A 23,315-nucleotide genomic window follows, 5' to 3' on the forward strand; every position below is an offset into this window, starting at 1 on the left:
TTAGAATTTATGGAAGGTGTTAATAAGGGTTTCTGAAATTTGAAGTAATTATTCTGTATAAATCATAAATAATAAATCATTATTTTCCTTTATGGCTTACTGCTTGTTTGGTTTATAACTTTCCATAAGCTTTGTCAGTTTGACTGTTTAAAAACACCACCCCTAAACCTTCATAAATGGGAACTATTCAGATTAACATCTTTAATTGACAAAACGATCTCATTTTATGCAAGCAAAAAAATTAAGCATAATGCCAAATATAGATATCCTAACAGCTCTTATGCAATATATAACACAGGATATGGTTGATTATAGCTTGTTTGGGGATTTTTTTCTTTCCTAATTCTACATTCTTTAAAGGAAAAATGTCCAGTATAACTGGATTTTCTGGGTGATACATGAAAAAATGAGAAATTACAGTGTGTGCATCTGCTCCATACTGTGAAGTATTTCAAACAAGTCTTGTTTTTTTCTTTGCTGTTAAAATGCATTACACTAATTTTTTACTTAAAAATTCAGGAAGAGTAAATGGTACATCAGTACATCAGTAAAAAAATTACATATGTAAACAGACTCATATGTGTACACAGAGACTATGTACATACTTACATAAGATGGAAGAAGTTCCTCTTATTTTTATTCATTAATTTTTTTCTTATTTTAAGTACTGTAGGCTTACTTACAATGATTTCCATGCTAACCTGTCAGTATTAAGCATCATTAGTTTTTATTTACTCTTGCATACAAAGTTTGATATCACTGATAGCATATCATTCAGAAATCAATGATATATCTATATAATACATGGCCTGAAAGAACCCTAGCAAGAAAGGAAATCATCTAGCAGTAAAAAAATGCTAACATGAACAACAATAAACTTAAGACCATAGACAGCCTTGAAGTGGCATGGTTATTGCAAATGACTGCAAGACACTAAAGCATCTCTGTGACCTTTGTGACCGTTTCTCACTTGCAAACTCAAAACCCATCACATCACTTGTGCCATTTTTTCTGTAAACAAAAATATGCAAACAGCATTTTGCACCCTAAGATAAATATATATAAATATCTAGAGCATTTTGTCACAAGGGAGACCTAATCAGTCTTTATTTACATCCTTCTTTGACTTCAGCAATTTCCCAAGAGTACATGCAGAAAGCCTAAGGGAGTTGGCTTATTTGTGTACACATGCACACAAATTCCATGACAAAATTGTCCAAACACAGGTGTCTAAATTTTGTAAAAATAGTCTGGTTTTCAGAGATCAAGATAACCCACAAATGTCACAGAGGTTCCAACTTCATTTCCATACACATAGCCACACAGAATACTTTCACACTAATCACTAGTAATTTGTACATAAAACCAAATAATGTATTACATATACTATCATTTTGCACCACAAAGAAGACTTCACAGTAATTTACTTTTAAAAATCTGTTAAAAATTACACATATCACATGACTTAAGTAGACTGAGACCATATAAAAACACAGAGACACTGAAAAAATCAAGTATGACTCAAGACAAAGTTTCTTTCCAAGGACTGTATCTGCAGGACTGTTGTTCCAAGTTGCCTATTCTTGCTGTACTAAACAGTCCTGTTTAAACTTTGCTTAAAAGTTATTACTACAACTAATGCCAGTTGGAAGGATAAGCTTATTCCCTTAAAGAAATAAAATCTCACAAATGTGCAGTATTGTTATGTTTTGTTACTTAGTCCTTTTGCAGTCTAAAATTAAATCCTCCTGAGTCATGTCAACCATTAATACAAAGAGATGTTTAAAAAATGTAAAAAGGAATGAGGGAGTAGTAATGGTAACATACAGTACCATGAGCTGCTTTGGCCTCTCAGCCAGGGGTGTACAGTTAACAGATCATTCCTGGCCATCAACAGACAAGGAGGGGAAAAAACCTCCCCCCCTTGTCCCAGGCCATGGGCTTGGGCAGCAGAGCAGGCGGGGGACGGGGGAGAGGTCTGGCAGTTTACAGAAGGCAACCCAGCTCCCTCCTAGTGCATTCCTTTCCCTCTACCTCCCAATCTCTTTGCGTGTGTCTTGTCATATTTTCTTCAGCTGCTAATTGTCTGGACTGAGAGATTTTAAACAGCCACAGCTTAGGAAAAGCGAAACCTGTCTAAGTGACTATTGCAGCCCATAAGCTTCATGCTGCCGGGTAAAATTTTCCAGGGGAAGTGCTCTTCTGATAGTTCTCGAGTCACTAAGTCACCCTCCCTCCTCCTTTCCCCACCACACACACTCCCCTTGAGGCCTGAATGCACTTGTGGCAATAAAACATTCATGCGACTTGGAATTTTAACACAATGCCATTTCCCTAGTTTAACCTGAAAGGAATGCACTAGTCACAACAGACTACATCATCCTGCCATTAAGCCCTGCCAAGGAACCGCTTTTTTGGCTCTGCTGGGCCAGCGTTGACGGGAAAGGAGTACACAGACCCACACACGGAGCACAGAGGGGCCACCTCTGCTTCCTCAGCCTTCTCCAGCAACACCCAACTCTTAACCATGACCCCTGGCCTGTGTCAGCACTGTGACAGCCCTGTGATGCATGTGTCACTTCAGGACTTCTGCAGAGTCACAACACTGAGCAGGCAACTCCTGCCTTTCACTGACTTGCTGCTCTGTCTCAACACGCACTTGAACATCTGCCAGAGGGTGGTTGCTTCCCCCGTCTTCTTTTTCTCTACATTTTCCAGCAGTTTTTTTCAACATATACACTATTGTTACTGTTGAATGTCTTCTGTTTAAATCCAAAGACCTTTCAGCAACTATACACCCACCCCCATCCAAAGGAAAAAAAATAATTTAAAAAATCAACAAAAAATGAAACCCAACCTTTCGTGGTAATTAGGCTTTTTTTTTTTTTTTTGGTTATTCAAGGAAAGGGGAAGAAAAGACAGAAGCATTTCCTTGATGATTTACAAAGAATAATGATGTCAATAGGAAAACACTGAATATCTCATTTGCCCTCTGTTAGTGCTTTTGCATAACACCATTGCTGCAAAAACTGTAACACACCAGAGTCAAACTTAAGAAGTTTTTACCTGTCATTTTGATTTTTGAAACAGTGAACACACAGTTCTAAGACCTGAATTTACTTACTTTGTTGTACTTACTTCTGAGTGACAAGGAGCAGAGACAACTTCACCAAAAAGAATTTTGGTGCTCCTTGTCCTTCTTTACTACTCCCTTTAATTCCTCTGCAGTTGAACTACCTTTGCTTTAAGTGGAGAGAGTGCACTGAACAAACAGGCAAGAAAACATTTTCAAAAAACTGGAACTATACCTTTAGCCATTTTGGCATTCGCTCTTAAAAGGGAATTGATACCACTGATACGATGTGTCTTTGTTATGTCCCTTGTGCAGGTGTCGGTCCATTATTACAGATGTCTGTAAACCATATAAGGAGATAAAAGCATTCCTAGTTCTGCAGTACACAGCATTGGTTGTATCTCATGAGAGTCAACTAGCACTCCCTCGTGACTGATTATAGTGTTATCATAATTATTGACATGCCATTGTGGTTCCACAGATGCTTTATAGAATGACCCAAGAGGACAGGTCCCTCTGCCCAAGGGATTTACAAAAGGAATGTGACATTACCATTTGTGCACCAAGTTTAGGGTGCAGATAGATGAGGAGGAAAAGAAAGTGGTTACCACATCTGAAGGCCCAGGAGATATGCTTTATTCAGATAGTATCTCTTTCCTACATCAGAACATCTGGAACCGTATCTCCACATGTAATCACCCAGAGGTCAGGGGAAAGAAACACAGGTTAGAAAGATATTCCATCAATTCACAACATCCAAGTGCCACAACAGATTAACAGCTTTGCTGATGAAGAATCATTGTGTCATTGGCATTGAAAATAATTTTTCTGTGATTCTTCCATTGAGAATCATGTTTTCAGAATTGAAAAGAAAGCAGCAGTTCCTCTTGACTCCAGGTTTGTCTGAATAAAGTGTATGTTTATAGGAAATTCAAGCTTGATTCACTGTTTTTTAGAATGTCAGAGATTTTATAAATGCCAAAGCAACCGCAGTGAACAGTGGTTAGTATCACTTCACAGAAAGAAATCCGCTGTTGGACGAGCATAGGGTAGATTGCCCACAGAACAGATTTTATAATCTCCACCCGGTTATGGATTAGTTTATGGCATGATGCGAAGATGTAGTTAATCTGGGGAGAAAAGCTTCAGCTTTGCAAATACTGTTCTGATGTCTGCAGAATTTACTTGTGATTACAGCAAATAATTTTGACTCTTCATTTAAATTACAATTAGTACTTGTGTTAGTCAATATGGAAGTAGAAGAAGTGCTTCCTTACACACATGAAGTATTTTCCAATATGCTTGGATGTACAGAGTCAAGTTTGCTTTATGCTTACCATGAATATGTAACACAGCGATATAAATGTTCAGCATGAGGAATTTCATTTGAAGCAAAGACAAAGGTTAAGCAGGCATACATGCAATCAAAGCTGTTCCATAGCTGAAGGTAAACAATCCTTTGAATTTAGTCTATGGATGATAATATACTGAAACAGAACACAGAGTTCCCAGAAACTGTTTTTCTGTTCTGAAAAATTTAGCTTTGCTGCTAGAAATCTATAATTGTTCTTTTAGAGGTACACTCTGCAATTTAGAAAATTTTCAACAGCTAAATGACCCAAACCCATGAACTGTAAAAGACCTGCCATCATTTTAAAAGGCCTACTTTTAACTTTGCCTAGTATGAGTGTATTCAGCGTTTATACAGAAGGGTTGTAGACTCCACAAACCTATGCCTGCAAGCTCAAATGCAGACAAGTAGCGCTGGATTTCTAGCGCTCAATATGACCTGTCTGTGCTTATAATCACTTCTCATTTAAAAACGTTTCTTCTCATACAGTTCTGATAATGAGCACTTGCTAATTTCCACTAAATTCTGCTTTATACAGCTCTATTGAGTCTTTCCTAATGGTCTTTCACCTAAAAGAAATAACCCTGCTCTTCCATTAAATTATTCCGTTAACAGTTCACTATAGCACAGTCTACTCAGCTAGAGGGATTTCCTTATTTTACTATATCCATTCAGAGAAGGGAGGGTAATGGGTAGATGGCAGAGCAACTTGCCCCTGTTTCGTACAGTTCTGCTGTATAGTATCCATTCAAAAGAACAGCAAAACAGTACTTACACAACACCTTGGAGTAAAATTTACTTGAGAGGTAGTAGAGTATAGATTTCGCTTGTGATAAAACCGTCACTTGGTTGTAATATATACCCAAGCAATTTAGAGTACCAGTACTGAACCTCAGGTTTTTTTTCCTATGGATGCCTAAAATTTTCTTACGGTGAATGTATAAACAGATATGGACTGCTCTCTAGGATATATGATCTGCCTCCCTTAAATTATCTTTCACAGGCAGCTTAGACACAAATCTCAAGGAGCACGTAGACTACAGATGGAGAGAACATAGCTATGCTGCAGAGGAATCAAGAGGTCTTTCAAGCCTGCAGAGTTGAAGAATACAATTTAATTTTGAGTCAAGATGCAAAAATTGTCTGTTTGCAACTACTGAAACAAGGACTTTTCTTGTATCAACATCTGTACTGCAATTAAAATTTAAAAACGTATACACAGAACAAGCTGATGGCTCTCTAAGTGATAGCTCAGAACATCTATGGGTGGTGATATACCTTAAAAATTTCAGTCTTACATTCTTGCCTTCATTTCAGACAGAAATTCTCATGGACTGACTTCGATACAACCTCAGTGCAATTACAGAATCAGTTGATTTTTCTATTTTAGGAGCGGTTTATTTGCCCTTGACCTTCTAGACATCATGAAGTAATAAAAGGAAGTGCCAAGAAGCCATTAGGCCAGCCAAAACAAAACTAAATGCTTAGGAAGATACTATGAGGCACCATATCTATTTTTTAACAGGTCCCTCAGTATTCTCAAAGAGTTAAAATTAACATGATGCAGGATAGGGGAAAAAAGTTATGTCCTTGGTTCTTCACTGCACTGTTTCTGACAGGTGACAAAATGTCCATCTGGGAAAGACGAAAGATCTCTACTGAAGCTCCTCTCTGTACAAAGATCATCAAAGGTATCCATTGTGTACACACTTCCCCAGCATACCAAGAATCTTACTATGTATTACAAAAGGCTTGGCTTGAGCTGTTGTAAATAATCCTCAGTACCTTCCACTGAGAAAGAAAACATTCTGCAATCCTGACTTATTCTTTAAGTTCTGTTCATGGCCTTGCATTTTATATGCTATGTTTTCTTTAGGTTAATAGATGAATTCTTGAATGATAGAAGGGATGAAGGTAGCAAGCAGATACTAGATGTCTAGAAATATCTGTGCTCCACTAGCCTTTATTCTGCTGACAGGGTAGAAAAGAGATATTGGAGTATTAGAAAATCAACCCAGTCCATCAGAATTCTGCCCATACAGAATATGTGGGAAAGCAGGGCTATACAGGGTGGGGGGAAAAAAAAAATTCAACCATTTTTCTGAGGGAGGATGCCTTGAGTATTGAGAGTTTGGCACAAAACCAGAGAAAGTAAGATAGTGGTCTGAAGAAAGCGAACAGACTCCTTGGAACTGAAAGCTAAGGTAGTATCTCTGAGAAATATAAATCACATTAATGCCTTTATGAGGAGGGACATTTAGCACAAACAAAAATGCAGTGAAAGTTGCAAGAGAATTAACATCTGGGTGCCTGTCTGGCTCCTCCTCCACAACAATAAGAATCTTTTGCTATTTAGGATTTGGAATCAATGCAGCGGCTAGTGCCAGAGGAGACAGCTGCAGAGTCCTGAAAAGGCAGCAAATGAGTGAATTCACATCTTCAGTTAAAATTTTTCTGGCTGCTTGTTCAGGTTCCTATATCTCTGGAGAAGCATCTGAAATGACAGTCTGAGTTCATAGGGCTTGGATGCTGAGGTATCAAACTAGTACAACTCTTCTGCTCCTCCAAAGACCTGGAAGAAGCAGCTTATTCAGTTGCCAGGGTCTGGCTCTGGGGGTTCCCACATCACCATCTGCACGAAAGTCTTCCCAAGGGGTTCAATACAGACTTCTTCCCAGGCAAAATTAGTAGAAACATTCATACAAATGCATAATTCTGGAAGAAACTAGCCTTTACTTGACATGCTAGAAAATGGCTGCCTACTCTGGAAATTGAGAATAGGGAAACTGGGCACAGAAAGACTGCTACATGAACTCTACTATTTCCATGAATTACCCCCTTTGACTCCCACACAGATATTCATACAGTATGTTCAGGAAATTAGGCAGTTCACACGAAAGACATAGCTGAAGCCTGGCCACCAGCATTCCTTTCCTTCGTCCTGCCATCATGACATTAGATCAGGGTCTCAACCTGAAAACTTAGTCAATATACATGCCTGCATCTATTCCAAATCACTAAGAGTTGTGGAACCAGATCATGGCCTGACACAACTGACATTCATTTCAGAAGGCAGGTGAAGAATCACTGTTACTGAAAAGAGGTTTGTGGAGTGCAACAACTAAAATGTAAGGAAGAGTCGGACAAAGGAGCTGCAGTTCAACCTGTCATTCATATATTTTTCTTATTTAGCACCCTAGTTATGAATTGTTCCTCTTACTGGGAACTCTTAGTGATCCTGGCATATGGCAAAAAATGAAGCACAAATATATTAAAAAACAGAAGAAATAAATTGTGGAGCAATAGCAATAACTCATACTAAATTCTCTAGAAAGACAAATCAGTTCCTTTGGTTACAAACAGGTGTGTCATGTAGAAATTCAGTTTCTACTTTGCCACAGTACTCAGGAAGTAACTTAATTCTCTATCTGGGTGCCAGCTTCCAGAAGAAATAAAGTATTATGACACAGATTTATGTAACACCATTATTTTTCCTTAAAGTGAAATGGGTAATATATATATGTTTATATGTATATATATGAACCTCCAGTCAAATGCATGCAGCTTACTCATTCTAGTAAGTCCAGCTTCTAATGTGTGTCTCACAAAAATAATAACAAGGCTGAATAGAAGTCTTTCTTATTTTTTAAATTTTGCAATTTAAAAATTTTCTTTTTAGTTGTACGGAATGACCACTCTGGCCTTGCTTATAGTCAGATTATCTACAGATGTAGTCCGTTCTCCACATTTTCTTTTTCCTTTATTGTGCTCCCATTGAATTTTAAAGCCTGACAAGACTGTGTAGATTTCTAATATGACAACAGAAGGCATGAGCACAGCAGCAACTGAGGTTTTGATTCAACAAGTGCAAGGAATAATCCTACTGAAGACAGGAAACTGCAATCAGGACACTGCTCCACAGCCTCAAGAAAGAACCTGCTTAAAATCTGTGGCTGCTACAAATGCCAAATATCTTACACTTTTTTCTATGGCAGGATGGTATGTGTACTTCTTGCATCTTTAATATAATCCATGATATGACTTGCAGATATAGGAAAGATCAGATATTGCAGATTTGAACCTAATTTGGGACAATGAAGGAGATACTGATCTCTTTCAGCTTTTGGTATCTGCATTGTGAGTAGTTTTATTTCTAGCTGGTCACTTCTTCATTAGTCCTTCTGTAGATCCTTACTCTTATTTAACTTTTTCCTCAAACAGCACCCAGAATCTTCTGTAAAAACCTTTATTAAGGGTCAAATTCTGTCTTAACTGAAATTAGGTGCTCTGAGATCACTTGCACGGCATTAATTTTTGCAGGGCCCCTAAGCTGAGTGTACCACTTGCACAATTAAACCAGTCTCCAATAGTGCAGAGATCCTCTTTGCCTAAAAAAATAGAAATCAATCTATCTGCATCCACAATGTATCAGATGCACATCAGCACAGCACCTCTAGTTTACATAAAGTAAAAACAGCGGGCACACTTGGTTTGTCCTCTGCACTTTGCACGAAGTTACAGTGGCAATACCAGCACCGCACCTTACTCTGAAGAAAGTAATAACGTGCTACTGGAACCCAGTGTTTTCTGTTTCTATTCTGTTGGTGATTTCAGTTCACATCTGACAGCACAGTTAAAACACAATAGCATAGCTGTCTAATCCCCTCATCTCTATGAAGCCATAAGTCTAATAGCCCTATCAACCAGAAAATAACTCTATGGAATCTGGATTGGTTACTCAGACAGGACATTATTTTAATCTTTTTCTGTTGAGTTTAGATTTTAAATATAAGCATCTCAAGGCAAAAACTACTACAACACACTTTTGGCTCTATATTTGAAAACTGATATACGTTTTGCAAATAGCAAATACTCCAGTTTGGCTGTGTTGGAAGCCCAATAGATGCAAAACCTATAAAAAGATAAAATCTAAATAGACAACAAACATAATCCAGACTTCCATGCAGTTGAAATGTCTCTTTGTGTTAATGGCAATTAAGATCTCCAAAACATGGCCCCTAATTAGTATAAATATTGTGCAATTATTAGAAGATTATGCTAGTGAATATTAACAAAATAGATGACCTATGTGGATCTTACTCAGTTTATTTGAGACTTCAAATCCAGCTCACACACCGTTTCCTATGCCTAGAAAAATGTATCGCCGCAATAAGAAAATGTTTTCCAGAAATACGGTGTTCCAAACAACAGAATTTGTCATGCTATAAAAGACAAAAAGGAAAATTTCTATTAATTATTCCTGAAATTCCCATTATCAGAAGCAAAGCTTTAGAAGGAAATTACCTTAAACTATCCCAAAAACAATGCTAAGGAAAAGATAGTCAAAATAATACAAGAATGATGAATGTGCAGTATGCAAGAATGTCATTTCACTACTCAACTCTAGAAGTCCCATTCATCTATGCCAAGGAACCACAGATAAAAATATGAGCATTTTATTAGCCATCTTAAATGAAATATAATATTAATTTCATGTACATAATCTTCATTACTACAACATACATATTACTAGTGCAATTAAGTCAATTAGGCCAAAGCTACAAATCAGATGCCATCATGAGAAATATAAAATGGGAAGTTATACTGAAAATATTGCAAGTGAATAGCAAGGCAGCAGAAATAGGGAGAGGCTGAGAGAGGAAATGAAGGATGGGAATAAGAAAGTCTTTAAACCAGATAATTACAATCAGACAAAAAAAAAAAACCCACAGTTATAAATAACATATTTCAATACAAACATGTGAGCACAAACTACCTTTAGTTCTAAGGATGCATGCACTAACGATCAACCAGACAAAGTAAGAGAGGCTCTTAAATTCAGATCTAAGGTATGCAGTTTAATATTGCATTTCAATAGTTTTTCTGACTTGACATATATTACTTCTCTCTTTTCCCTTTGACTCAGCTGCTGTACAGAAGACCTCGTCACAACACAAATTAAATACAAGAACAATGTGTAACTTCAATAGAGAATTAGGCTGGTAAACGTGTACATTCATCCTCGCAGACTTCTCCCCTCCACCCCCTGCTCATTCCTTCCCCAGTCCAACCAAAAATATTACACACGCATGCACACAAATATACACACATGTGCATATTATCAGCTTTATGCAATGAGAAATATGTTAATTTACTTAGCATGGCAAGGCACATTTGGTGAGTGTGGATTAGCTAAAGTAACAGAGGGGAAAAGCTGGGGTAAGCAGGCTGAAGCCCTGTGTGTGGCCAAGGCAGCGGGAAGCAAGGCAGAGAGAAAGAGAATGAACCCAACAACACAACAGTGGAACAGGCAGCTGGCCTGAGATGCTAATTCAGCGCTTTAACAAATCAATGCCACTTGAAAAGTACAATGCGAGCCCTCACTGGGTAGATGTCAGGGGACTGGGAAAATGCATTCTCAAGTATTTCACATTAAGAGGGAATAATGTGTTAATTTATAACTCTTCACCCTATACACTTGGATTATCCATCTGTGTCAGTGATTTGACTTCTTAAATTTATCAAAAACATGCGCAAAGGGAGGCATCTTCTGCTAAAGCACTGGGAAATAGCGATTCAGGAACAGTCTGCCCTATTTTGTTGTTGGGTGGACGGCTGGAGGGGGTTTTTTTTCTTTTTCCCTTTTTTTTCCTTTGGACCCTTTGGTCAAACGAAGGCCTTGCCTTAGTGGTGGCTGATTGCATTAGGTACCATCCGTCAAACATGACACCACAGAGCAGCAAAATCTTGAATCAGCAACCTGAGATGCCACCATCGGAATTTAGTTTAAGGAAACTTGGCAAAATCCCTCTGCACACCTAGCAGAAGAGAAGCTGCTACGATTAAAATGCCGTTCTAAATGCCAGCTGGGATCTACAGATGCTACCTGAAATACAAAAGAGAGGAGGCTGGGGAGAGAGCAGTAAGTTGGGTTTATTTTGAGATGGCATGTATGTAAAAGGAGTATCTGTGCAAACTTGAAGTGGAACTGTCATATGACAAGTATTACTGATTGTCTTGAGGTCAGATTCTTGAAACTGTTTCTTAACGAAAGATGTGCTTGTTTCAATTACATAGACAACACCATTTCATATGCATCGAGAAGTGAATGTCAGCCCAGAAAACACAGATCAAACCTAAATTGCCTGTTTGTCTGTTTTGAGCTTTATTTAGGTTTTTTTATTTATGTATTTATTGGTAAATTTTGCATTAATTTAAAGTGTCAGGCTACCCACATGAGAAAGAAGTCTGGTTTACGTCAATTGAACATATATGTCATGGACTGTGGCAGTGTACCTTGCCACCTAAATATCTTCATCATAATGCAGAGAAGCAAAATCCAAAGGAGCAATAGGGATAAGATGTACTAATTAGGATCAGCCCAGTAATATTTAGCACAAAGATACAGTGTTTTCTGACCAGCTTCAAACAGTTACCCATCTGTAGGTTAGATATTAACAAACAAAACAAAATTTAGGCAGAGAAAATAATTTCTAAAATTCCCTAGAAAGCATAAGTGGCTTGTACCATTTCAGATTAAATTAAATAGTCATGGACAACTTTCCAGGTGCTTGCATAATTGCTGTTTATTTTTCCTTATATTTGTACTACACAATACATATATTGTTGTAGGAAATTTTTTTGTCAATTATACAATTGCAATAGAAACAGACACTCTCTTAATTTCAGAACATTCATATGTAAATAATATGCTGATGAATGGAAATTAGATGCTATAGATGATACATAAGTAGCCACATCCAGTAAATGGAAATGCTACTTCACTTAAATGGACTTCAGTACTACCGCCTTTGCCATCCCTTGCTTCCCTAGTAGAGGCAGCTACCGCGTAAGATAAGGGTAGGTGGCCTTTCAGGGGGTTTCTGATAATTGTGAAAATAACCTGGAGAAGTACACAAGCTGGAAAATAAATCTAGTTTTGACCAGAAAATGTTTCATCATTTCAATCTCTCATACGGGGGCTTTGTCTTTTCTTTCTGGTTATTTTTTTTAAAACGACCTTGGAAATACATATTTTATTTTCCATGAAGAATGCAAAATTATTTTCTTGCAAAACAGAAACCCCTTAAGGAACACTTCATATTTTTGGCACTGTGTACCTCTTTTCCATCTACTTGCATGAAACCTTATGAAGGATATAACAGGCATGCTTCATAGGCTTGTTTAAAACCTGAAAGGATCCTGAGGGGGTCTTTAGGTCTGTTTATTAATTATAACCCAGAAAGGTACCACATATGTGCACTGATTGCTGAAAGTCTGGATCCTAGCCTCTTGCACAAATTTCTAATCCTGTCTGTCCCATCCAGACTTCTCCCTAATATAAGCTATCTATTCTTATCATTATAGTACATTTAATCCCCCTCTGCTACTCCCCTCCCCTCCTTTCTGGACTCACCTAAGGGGTTAAAAGACTAGAGTACATTTGTGACTTGTCAGTGACATATAATACCCAGGTCCTTCATGCAATCAACTTTTACTTGACATGTATTTGCTCATCACAGGACCCGCATTACTACTGGGAAAATGAAGAAAAACCTAAATTAACACTTGACATTCAATATGGTCAAGTCCTTAATTGGCTGGGCTTCCTGAGAAAGCAATTTTCTATTCCCCAAACTGTTCGTGTGTCATGTGTGGAGTGCAGCTCTTGGCCATCACTGCTGTCCCTCGCTCACTCTAATGAGAGCAGATGAATTAGTGCTACGTGACACGATTTTAGCAGGGCTCCCTCATTCCCTCCCCCCAGTCCTTTTCCTCTGTTAGTGACAGCTGTGTGGCGGGGGGTGGGGACAAGGACACTAAGAAATGCCAATTCAAATAGTTATGTGAAGACTGAATATATTTTTAAATATTAAGTATTTTCTTGATACTCCTGGAACCTTGAAATTTAGAATAGGATGGAAAAGGAGATACAGCAGTATAAAGATATAAGAAATTAGCTGAGTTTGTCTGGATACAAATTAACTTCCAGCATCTCTTCCATCCCTCTATTAACCTGTAGCAATCTAATTAGAATGGAAATTTCCTACACTGGAAAAGTAGTTCAAAAATATTTACAGAGTTGCTTGCTAAATGAATTTGCATTTTTTTAAATGTATATTTCATGTAAATAAAAAATCATTTCTACAGCATGCTTCCCTGTATGACAAAGATCATGTACTACAAAAGAACATTTGTGTTTCTGTTTGGAAATTACATCCATTGTATTAAATTTATTTTTAGTATATGGGAAATTTCTTTCATCCAGGATGGTACTGCTCACTTTGCAATATAATTTTAAATTCTAATAATGGTCTAACTGTCTGGATACCAATGGAAATCCTGTAAAGAGATCAAGTCTTTCATGAGTATTTGTTGACTGACAGACAATTGCAATTCTTACTGCTAACATAAAACCAAAACAAATTAAAACAATCTATAAAAAAATGGAGTTTCAGCTGGTATCAAAGGTAATAAATTACGAAAAAAGGAGACTACAGAAACAAGACATTCAAAATACTTAAATTAAATTGCCCACCAAAAAAAAATGAAGCATATAAATACTTGAAAATCTATTATTGAAAATGTACAAATGCTACAAAATATTTCAAGGAGACAATTCTATGAGACCATACTTTCACTTGACTTCTTAAATGCAACAGAAAAAGCAACATGTGAGTCATATATTGTGAAAGAACTTTAAAATTAAGCCTCACATTGCACAATCAGTTTAAGCAAAAAATTGTAATATTAACAGTATAGATGAACTTGCCTCAGGAAGTGTCTTTGTCTCAGATTAAAAAAAAAAAAAGTAGCTTTGGAATTTTCAAGTTATCTCTCCAAATCTGAGCCTGGCCTTGTAAAGTCATATTACTTCAATAATATAACACACAAGTGCAAACTTTTAGTTACAAGGCAGAAGAAATACATCTTTTTTGCTGTAAAATACATTCATAAACATGCATTACCCAAAAGAGAAATGAGATTTTTCACTGTATGTTTCTGCACCTATGACAAAGGTGTGCTGATTTTTATGGCTATGGTTGTAAATATTTCAATAAAGCAACAACAATGGTGTTTAAAGCCTCACTTTTTCCTATTTGCTTTTAAAACACCCTTTAGTCATTTCAGTGTTTTCAAACTACACTGAACAAACACACACAGCTTTGGACATCAGAATTTCTAGAAGGCTTTAAATGCTCCTCTTTATCAGGCACTGAAATAAGCCCTCAAAACACAATGAAAGCTCTAAAAGGCAACTATGACAAAAAATTAAAATATCAGTCATTCTCGGTGTCACACCTTCCCACAAAAGAACAGCAAAGAACAGAACTAGACCCCCAATCATACCTGTATTAGCAGAACGCTAAACTTCAGAGCACTTCACTGACAACAAACAACTCCACATTTGAAGCACTTGTTGGTGAGAAGTGGTCAAGGTTTCCTTTTAGAACAAACACCGAAGTTTACTCCTATAATTTTTTCAGGAAACAAGTACTGTAGCAGAAGCATCCTCAAGACAAAGGGCATAGAGATCTAGCTAATAGTGTTGTGGTGACCTTTGAGACACTGACTAGTCTGTCAAGCACCATCTGCGATATGGACAGCATAGTTAAGAGGAGGATTATTAGCTAGCCTAGAAACTGAAGAGCCATTTCAGTCTTAAAAAGATTATGAACTAAATTCACTGAACCTGTGCAGCCTGAACATGTGACTAACACAGGTTAAGAAAGCCTTCCACTGCACAGGATATGATCCAAGTGTTATGTTGAATATATGGCACCTCTCATCTTAAATTCATCCTGAGAATGGGAAAACTACAATCAAAGAGGCACTGGACCACAAATCACCTTTACTATCAGCAGTATGAGCACTATCTTCTGTCAACAGATATCACAGATACAGTAAAGTTTCTAGGAAACTCAGGACTACTCCTAAATAGCATAGAAAGACATGCATTAAAAAAGCCTTAGCTTTCCCTCAAAACATTAATTCTATTTGGTGTAGAATATGCACCAGCATCCTAATTCAGCATGCTCATTTTAATCATGTAACCTCCTTCACATTGCTGGATGAGAAGTAGAAATGACAGCAAATAATGGGTCAGAGGAGATACTTGCTGCTAAACTAGAAAGCTCCTTTACTTACTGCCTACAGTAAAACAGCCCATTAAGAGTTGCTTTTTGATTAAAAACAAGTAAGTAATTTCAACTATGGCAAAGTGACATGTTTTAACTTGACATTTTGTTAAGGATGAGTACCCTGTGAAGCTCATGAAAGAGTGAAGAGATTCAGTGGAACACTAGGATTTACTATATATACCCAATGCCACTGTCACTCCTGTGCAAAACATGTCAACCCAGAAATATCTGACTCAATAGCCCTAAGGTTATTTAGAATAGAAAGTGAGATTTTTACATGTTTCACTTTGATGCCATGAAAGCAGCTGCATTAAGTTCTCTCAGTGGTTTTTAAAACCCAAATAAAATGCTTGCTCTGTGTTTTAAAAGTTACTGTGAAAATGTGTGCCACCCACCCAGTCAGTAATAGCTTACATTCACCATTTTCAGAAAAGATAAACACAGCAGAGAAGGAAATGATAATATAAAAACAGCCTGGCACGTGAAATGAGGAAAAGCATTGTAGAGTATCTGGCAAGACAAAGCACACAAATGTTATTTTATGAAAATTAATAGCATCTGAAATTATACTCCCGGCCCAGTACTCTCACCCAACCTCATACCCAAATTAAAAGTACTTTATCTAATTCCCAGTAGAGAAGGTTACTAAAAGTGGTAAGTCACAGCTGTGTTGACATCAAACTTCTTGAACACAGAATATCAACGTCACACAACACACTTTGCAGATGCTTTGTTACAAGCAGCACCACTCACTTGATATGAAATACCTAAACTAGCTGTAAAATAAACTGATAGTCTCCAGCCCCTTTGCTGGTTAAAGTCTTCTTTACAGTTCTGGAATCACAGCCACACTTTATTATGTTTACGCCAAACTTATCTGCATTTTGATTGGAATTTCACAATGACCAGTGGTTCAACTCAATGGAACCTCAGACAGAGGTACTGAGGCTGAGACCATACCCCACTTATTCATCATCTTATCTAGATAGTCTCCCTTTCATTCCTATTGAAATCTATAACACAAACACATTCAATTTAAAATACAAACTAATTAACTATCCATTCCTTTTAAAAATGTTGGTATAATGCTGATACCTGGCTTGCCTTGAGGTTTTCAATTATGAACAGAACTTATCTTTCCCTGAACAAAATAGACAAAAAAGGCATTGGACGTCAAATTCTGCACACTTCTAAATGTTGCTTCCTTACAGCATATATCAGTATTTGCTTTGATATACCTTGTTTCAGAAAACTGTACTCTCATCACACTTTTCTTTGGTCAACAGAATTACTACTAGCTAAGTAAGCGAGTGTGCTGTAATTGACTGCATGGAAATTACAGCACTGCTGTAACATCTGCACAGTAACTTCACTTCTGAAGATGGAGAGCATTTCATCCAAGTCCAGATACGTAATTTTAAAATTTTTCTGCAGCTAAAAGCATTGGCTTCATCAACTTGTGAAAAACAATGATCAAATTTAGTGCTTTAATAATGAGGATAATAATTACAGCAACCACTGAGGTTTTTTCTTCACAAAGACAGTGACTTTGTAGACCACATCTATCTAGCAAATAATGCTGACTTCTGCCTCACAATTTGAGTGGTTTCATGGTAGTCAATGACTATCACAAATAGAACTTAGTGCAAAGCTCTCACAGTACTGTTTCTTACAGAGGTGACCAGCAACAATATTTCAGTCCAATTAGAATTCTGGGAATACGTTTCTCCTAACTAACAAAAGCCTGCACTGAAATTCAGCTATCATTTTCAAACCCCTACTTTGTTTTTTAGTATTTTAAACTACAGGAATTTCTACGCTCTTGGGGCCTGCATACCTAAATTTCTAGAAGCAAATTTCCATATCTACAGTATGGTAGCAGAAGAAGATTCCCATCTGAAGAATATAATAAATAATATTTTTTTAAATTATGAATTTATGTATTTTATTTGGTACCATGGCACCACTGATGGTTTTGCCATTCTTTTCAGTGAGTCTCAGAGAGCATAAGCAGTTAACAATTGATATTACTCATAATTCAAAATTAAGTTCCTTATGAATCATTTACATGCTTAAAAATGTAAAGAGGCTATGTACATTAGCTACCTGAAATTATTACAGATAGTATAAGAAAAATGCATTTATAGTAGATAAAGCAAGATACAGATATTTTTTAAGATTGAATTATTTAGGACTCTGATAAAGGACCACAGACTTAGCTTCTAGAGAAATTTCCAAGTGGAAAGTATAATTTTTTTAGATATGTCCAGTCTTAGTGTTACAGTGGTTATATGGATATATTATTCACATACTTTATTTATTAAAAAATATTTACAAGGATACTGTATGATTGCAACATGGATTTTTTGCATGGGGGCTAGAGTGTGTTGTAATTAATTCAAAGGAGAAAGAAAGAAAGAAAGGGTTACAGAATTCACAAAAAGCATGCAGACAAGATTCAGACTGGCACACAGTGTGTGATAAAAATCAAATATGGAACATAATGGGACATATGGAAACATATCTTTTGTGCAGGGAAGGATGAATCACAAGTTCACAGCTGGAATTTATGTGGATCCTTATTTAGTGGAGCATCTGTAGCCACTGTTTAGCTACATTCCCACATCAACAACAAAACAGTGCCACAGAAGAGAACACATGCATCAAGCTCCAGCTGGTATCTGCGCCCACCACTCCTTTCTTTTCCCTGAAGCCACATTTAGTCAGTTTTCTTTTTACAGTTTGTAGGTGTATAAACATGCATTTGCAAGTCAGTGGATAGAAAAAAAATGCCACACCTGACCACTGCTGAATTTTGGAAGGGATAGGGATGTGGAATAAAAAGGATAGGTTCCAGGAAAAAAACCAAAACAACAGTCATTTAAAATCAGTCTCCTGTTTACAGTGTTATTCATTTACAAATTTAGGTATTTCATGAACTTTACATGTTAGAAGAGTTTTATTTCAGTTTAGTGTCATTAAAACATAAATTTAAAAATCATAGGAAACATCATTTATTTGGGTCTGTTTGTAGAAAACCAAATTTCAACTTTCTCTTTATAAAACTGCTTATGGATGGAATTGTTTTAACATCTTCACACCTGGCTTTTTTATCCTCAACATTAAAACAAAGGAATGAATATTAATAAAATTAAATAAGCACATGGAGAAAGACATAATTAAATGTCTAAGCACTTTCATGCAATAGATACATAAATATCAATGAAAGATGTCTAAATTTGGGTTAGTTTTGTTCTGGGGGTTTGTGATGTTTCCCTTTTTAACATCATAGCTGTCTATGCTATGAGTTAAATAATTTTCTTCCACTGCCTTCTGAAAGATTTAATAAATGAAGAAATATATTAAGAAACCACACATTTTTATGCAAGATTAAAACTGCATTTTAAAATTTAAAAATGTATGAATTATCAGAGTTATTGAGCACTGAGTTATCAAAGGATTATTTTTTTAAACTAGCATATACCACACAGCTAGCATATACCACACAGTCTCTCGTAAATGTATAATTAAAATTTTGAAGAACCTAGACTTTAAAGGTCATGCTTTTACAAATAATACATTATTTGAAACTAGAGTACAATGCTTTAATTCATTCCCCAAATTTTATTTCTACAATTATTTGTTCATTCAATATTTAACATGCTCCATCACAGAAGAAGCAAAATATGAATTATGTTCTTCTTGAGGAAAGACTGTGGGCAAAGCCCTCACAACAATTCTGTGATTGCAGAAGTATACTTGTATTGATTTCAATGAGAAAAGGACCAGGGACTTAAAATTACAATCTTCTAGTGTTGTAAAGAACTGGTTTTCCACAGAAAACCTTTGCATAAGCAGAAAATTTTGAGATACCTGGGTTTTCACCTGCAGTAGTGTACTGACAGGGTGACTAACTCAATGAAGCTTTCATCACAAGAAAATAAATAGAAATTATTTTAAATAAATTTTCAGATGGGTCTGACGATGTAGAAAAAATACTAGCCATGTTTATTATTGTCTGAATACTTTCTATATTCTTGCTCATGTTATAAACCCCAGCTTTTGTATCACTACTTAGACAATCAGACTGGAAAGCCACTAATGAAACTACCTTCATTAACAAAAAAATACACTGGCATGTGTACCAGCTTTATTTTTTCCTCAATTTTTAATGAAAGGAAAACAAAAAATGCCACTTTACCATAATTGCTATGCCAAAACTAGAGAAGTACCATTTTCCTTTGAATGAAAATTCACTTATGAGAGAGACTATACATTCGTCAAGTTCATGTAAATAAATTATCTTGTAAATAAATTTTCTAAATACTAATTTAATACTGAAGCTTATACAATTTTTTTAATATTTATGGGAGACAATGTCTTCAGAATGCTATACCAAAAGGTTAAAAACCCCCACATTTTCAACTAAATATAAATGCTTCAATTGTATTTCTTATTTATCCCTGCAGAGAAAAATCAACATCTCAGTGGATTCCTGAGCAATATTTTAAGAGGTCTTTCAAAATAGTATAATAACATTCTATTTAGATGATTTTGTATTTTTTGACAAAATTATTTTGTTTTATAGGAGAAGGTAATCAAAGTATGAATACAATGGATACTATACACTGGAAACAAACACAACCAGTCACACACATTTTGCAAATTTAAAACAGTGTTTACTATTCAGCTATCACTATTACAGTAGAAATCCAACTTTTTCTAAAGAATAGAACAATTACTAAAAAAATGCTGTAAGTAAAATCCATGTCAGACAGACAGATGTCCCCTATTTCTATACATGAAAAAAAAATATAGGGTGAGTTGAGGGTTTTTTCCTAGCAGAAAGGAAGTAATTGATAGACCCCAGGTTAAAACATATTTTCTTCTGATCTGACCATTCACTCATTCCCTTTCTCTCTCTTCTCCTCTCCGCCTGAACTGAACTTCAACATTGCATTAACAACTGACTAGTGGATAGGAGGATCTATTAAAATGAGTAACTCACTGTGTAAGGTACTTCCTTTGCAGTATGCTCCATCTGCATGAAGCCAATGTTTTGGTGTGCTGTCTGCTGCTGTAACTAGTTCTCTCCCAGATATCAATGAAGCTGTGCATACATTCTATTTTTTTTATGCAAATTATGGCTTTGGAGAGGTCATGTCTCAACACCACTGAATTAATAAGCAGCCAATCTGTGATATAAATAACATATTTAAAATCATCAATCAACTTTCAGATTATTACATTGTTTGCAGAATGTAATCAAAACTGCTAATGGGTAGTTCTCGCTGGGCATTTCTTTATGCCATTCTGCATGAAGATGCAGAAAAGTATATGACTTTTCTCTTTCTTGAGAAGTTTGTAAAAAGAACACTTTTCCTGCCATCTCTAAGAACATGAGCAATTAAAAATGAGCTGTTTCATAAAACTGTTTGTACACCAATGTTTGAGTTACACTTGAGGAACACAGTAATTCAGGAAACAGATTTCTTTTCAAGGCTTTCAAAGGTAAAAAAAAACCCACCCCACTCCAAATCCTGAAAAAAAATCTATAAATAAAGCAATGTTATTTAATTATGAACAAGGTACAGAATCCCTACAATTTTCAGAACAAATGATAAAGTTTTTACACAGCGGTTATGATTTTCTTGTTTTAGATACAGTAAGCCAGAAATTGTTTTTGCTTTTCATACCTGCTTTCCACAACCCTTTCTTCTGCGCATTCTGATTTTAAAGAAAAACTAATATTAGATAAAGCAGCACATAATTTGACAGCCTACCAGTTAAATTCTGACAGGGTCAATAAAATGAGAGCTTGCAGGAGTCCCAGATGAGGAACACTTTCATGAATGCCTCCATTGTGTAAACTCTCCGTATATCCTGCCTGCAAATGACAGTCATATGCCACCAGCTGCAGGAGGCATTCCAGCAATGTCAACTGCTGTGGGGCATTAAGGCAGGGTAGATAAGTTGGTACTTCTTAATATTTTTTTTCTGGCTACTGCGAGAGCTGTCACACTTTACTCATTTAAGTGTTATTTTTTTAAAGACTATATTGTTTATTTAGAAATGTAAGAAAATATATCATTAAAGCCTTGCTAATGGAGCTCCTCATTTTAATAGTAGTTTTATTATATAAAGCCAGCTGGAAGCAATTATTTTTTCCTTCTATACTCTTCATTAGTTTTTCCCTCCCTCCTCCCCAAAACATCTATTTCAGATGTTCTTATCAAATTTATGTATTTTAAAAAGTAAACTGTTCAGGGAACAAACAGCTACTAAAAGTTATGATACGAAGTGTGAAAACACATCCACTCCTCAGAAAAACTGCTGCTACCACTTCCAAGGAGACTGTTTTCCTATGAGTTGCACTTTACAGATTGCCATAAAAATTTTTAGAGAATTCCTGCAAGAAACAAAAGACACATTTTTAATTAAGAACTAAGACTGAACACAGTGATAGAGGTTTGTGGGTTTAATTTGAGCAGCTTAATTTGGTTTTGAACAACTCACTGAAGTCCAGTCTGTTTTATTTTTGTCTACTAAATACTGTGTGGAAAAAAAATAGTATTCATGTATTCCATGAGTTTAATTTTCCCATTTTTCTTGATATTTTCTTTGTCAAATAAACATATTTGATATATTGAGAATACAAATACAATGAGGTTTGTTTTTTTTTTATAATATTAGCAATTCCTTGGTTAAGAAATTGTACAAAGTAGAGATCAAATTGAAATGCTTTTCACCACCTTCCATGTGATAATCCAGGACATCATACATTTTTACCATGTTTTTTGCATACAGACATACTGAAATAAAACAACACTGAACTCTCCATGTCAGCATTTACATTAAGCCATCCTTGGAAGTGATGCTTCTCCTCTCTGCCCCTTATGTCTTCCTACAGACCCTTATAATCAAGATTGCTTTGATTATTCAGTTACTACCAAGAAGAGGCCTTTTTTTAATATATATTCAGATATAGATATAGAGAAAGAAAAACTGCAGGGAAAGAAAAATGATGAAAGACATAAATAAATAAAGGGTATCAATAATGATCTATCATAAAATGACATTTTGCCGTTGTACTTCTGCAGGAGCTGTAACATCTCACAAGACATCCCTCTGAAAGCAGCAATAAAACTGCAGTACAGTACACAAGGTTTTGTATTCTGTGCAGGCAAAGGGTAATGAATATGCTAAAAGAAAATCAATCTGCATAAAAAGATTTGACAATAGCATCTTCTGGTTTGTTTTTTTTTTTAATACAAATATATTTCTAATGAGAAAAGAGAGAAGAAAGAACACTTTGGGAAGCCAAATTTTTATATAAATTAGAATAATTCCTGTCAAAATGCTACCTTATTGATTAAATCACCCTTTATTGTTGCTACTTTTTCTTTGGAAAAGTTTGCAGTTCCAGTTAGCAAGGAACCCTGTAAACATTTCTTCTCCAATTTGTTTCATGTTGAATTACCCTGCCCAAATTTCATTCTGTGACTTCCAGTTGAAAAAATTCTAAAGTTCACAGACAAACAGAATAATTTTGCACTGGTAACTTCCAAGGTAACACACAAAAAACTGAGTTTTCAGTAAGAGAGACATAAAGCCATACAGAAGCCCATAATGTCTAAAAGCTCACACCTGACCCGACTTTAACAGAGAATCTTGTTTAATTTCTGGATTTTAATAAACCAGGAAAGCAGGTTTAGATTTCCTTAAGTGCAAGAGCTATTTATTTTTTTAA

The 23,315-nt window shown here is 35.9% G+C and overlaps 1 protein-coding gene across 8 annotated transcripts in view; it reads right to left on the minus strand.

Annotated features, from left to right (window-relative positions):
* Positions 1–23,315, minus strand: part of BNC2 (basonuclin zinc finger protein 2) — a 335,545-nt gene that overhangs the window by 209,916 nt on the left and 102,314 nt on the right. The window contains exon 1 of one of the 8 annotated variants that reach the window (XM_064403276.1): positions 20,574–20,624. The exons of the other annotated variants lie outside the window; for them this stretch is intronic. Within the exon in view, the coding sequence (XP_064259346.1) occupies positions 20,574–20,612 (39 nt within the window). The 5' untranslated portion in view covers positions 20,613–20,624. Of the gene's footprint in view, positions 1–20,573; positions 20,625–23,315 lie in introns of those variants that run through there. 8 annotated transcript variants of the gene reach the window in all.

The sequence above is a fragment of the Passer domesticus genome, chromosome Z (assembly GCF_036417665.1).
Source record: "Passer domesticus isolate bPasDom1 chromosome Z, bPasDom1.hap1, whole genome shotgun sequence".
NCBI lineage: Eukaryota > Metazoa > Chordata > Aves > Passeriformes > Passeridae > Passer > Passer domesticus.